Source organism: Austrofundulus limnaeus, unplaced genomic scaffold (genome assembly GCF_001266775.1).
Source record: "Austrofundulus limnaeus strain Quisiro unplaced genomic scaffold, Austrofundulus_limnaeus-1.0 Scaffold35, whole genome shotgun sequence".
Taxonomy (NCBI): Eukaryota; Metazoa; Chordata; class Actinopteri; order Cyprinodontiformes; family Rivulidae; genus Austrofundulus; species Austrofundulus limnaeus.
The window spans coordinates 8522-10599 of record NW_013952437.1 but is presented as its reverse complement, the minus strand read 5'-3'; the positions used below and the strand labels follow the sequence as shown (position 1 = coordinate 10599).

At 35.1% G+C, this 2078-nt stretch overlaps 1 protein-coding gene across 1 annotated transcript in view; it reads right to left on the bottom strand.

Moving 5' to 3' along the window:
- Positions 1–223: 223 nt before the first annotated feature.
- The window catches only part of LOC106516134 (uncharacterized), a gene marked incomplete at its 5' end in the record, with an annotated part of 4203 nt that continues 2348 nt past the window's right edge, over positions 224–2078 (bottom strand). The window contains 2 exon segments of the mRNA XM_014006333.1: positions 224–1521; positions 1852–2028. Of these exon segments, the coding sequence (XP_013861787.1) occupies positions 1418–1521; positions 1852–2028 (281 nt within the window). The 3' untranslated portion in view covers positions 224–1417.

Here is a 2078-nt window from a genome sequence, read left to right as displayed (position 1 = left end):
GACACATACTATACTAACTCTATTTCAGCCATTATAGACACCTTGCATACCGCAATGTTGTAAGGTGGTGCTGGGGATACCTGGGCCAGCACATACAGGTGGTAATACCGTCCTGCATGGTCTCTCGTATCAGACAGGAGTTCCCAGAGGATGGACCGTAGAGGATTCCTGCCTCCACTGCACTTTTAATATCAAGGGAACAGTTGATGCAGAAAACCACAAGAAGAATGCTAGGCATTTTTATTAATGTAACCCAGCTTCAGTTCTAAGGCATTTCATGGATTTATGTGATGCAAAATGTTTGTTATAAAAAATATTTTTTACACAAATACACTTTACAGTTTTAGGACTAAAAAATATACATAAAAAAGTAGCATGATACAATCTTAAAATGAATCACAAGTGCGTAATAAAAATATTAGAGAAGTTTGAAGCTGTTAAAGCTGCAGTACTTGCTATGATTACTGCGTATTGGATAAAACTGCCTCAATCAGTCACTAGTGCATAATACCAGATGTCATCTGACAAAATGAGACATTCTGTGCTGTGCACATTTTTTGTAGATCAAATATACATTTACAGTAGCTTGCAAAGTTGTAGCATTTGCAAATGTTTAAGTTGCTAATACAAAAAAAACTTATAGGGGAGGGGATGATAGTTTATCCTTTGTCATGCACGACAAGTGCCCAGCCCACATGGGCTTACAAAACCACAAAATAAATAAACTCACACAGGTGGACAGATATATACACATTCTTAAAACAAAATGTATCCTCTTCCAGAGGTGCCTGGCTTTTAACAAATATTGTGCTAAGTGAAATACAACAACGTTTCAATAAATACTGGATTTTCTGTCCATCGGCTAGATAAACTAAATTTTAATAAACATTAATAACGGTATTAAACAGTTCATTTGTCAAAGTAGTATATAAAGAACAACAAACAAAAAGTGCATCTGATTTTCAACCTCACCCAAATGACACAAACAACAAACGGTTTTCCTCTTGAGTTGAGCTAAAACGCAGTTTCCATAACCAGAGACAAAGTGCCAGATGTACCGTAAACTGTGCACAAATTGACCTTTAAGGTTTACATAGGTTCCATATTCCATAAGGCTCAGGACCATAACTGTCCTTTATCTGAATGTAGGTTTGTAATTTAGGTTTTCATTAAATATTAAATGACCATTTCTGTTTTTAAGCTTAAAAGTAAAACTTTAAATGAGTTGAATCATACCTCTTAACTCACTTAAATAAATATAATTAAAATATAAATATAATTAAAATCTGCATCTTCAAACATTTTCTCAATTTGTTTAGGAGTATTTATATGCACACCTAAACAAAATAATGCAGGGCTCTGCACTGATATTTCTCACTGTAAGGTTGACAGTAACCCCAGACTCCTGCTCCGTAATTTAATACTGGGCAAACACAAGCTCTGTACAAGTCAGTCTACGTGCTGCAATAGATGCCATCAGTRGAGGGAAAGACTTTTCCTTTTCCATCAACGCAGACCAGTCTGTAAAAGACAATAAAACATAATTATTGACCAGTTGAAATGTTTTTTTAATTCCTTATCTATCTTCATGACATAGGAGTGTTTAGTGTCACCTGCTGGTTGAAAGTATGAATTGTTACTATTTTAAAACATCAGGCATAAGAAAAATTTAATACAAATTTTCAATATGTACCATTTTTTCAGACCTTAATATAATATACCAGAAATTAAAAAAGAAACCCATTTCAGTAGGTATCTTGTAAGTAATCGAGTGCTGAAATGTAAAACTTAGTTTTATGCTGAAAATAGTAAGCTGTGTGGTAATTCTAAATATTCTGATGCGTTTCTCACCTCGTGTTTTATAGAAGAATCGTGACCTGTGTCTGCTCACTGCCTCCTTCTTGTCTGGTTTCAGAAACTCTGCACATAGCTTCTGTGGAACAGGAACTTGGTCTGAGAAGTCCTGGTACGGCTGAGGGTCTTCCACAACATGATCAAAAAGCAGACCCATCAGATTGTCGATGTAGCCTTTATGAACAAGAGAATGATATCAAAATTTTTGTCACTTCAGTAGAAAA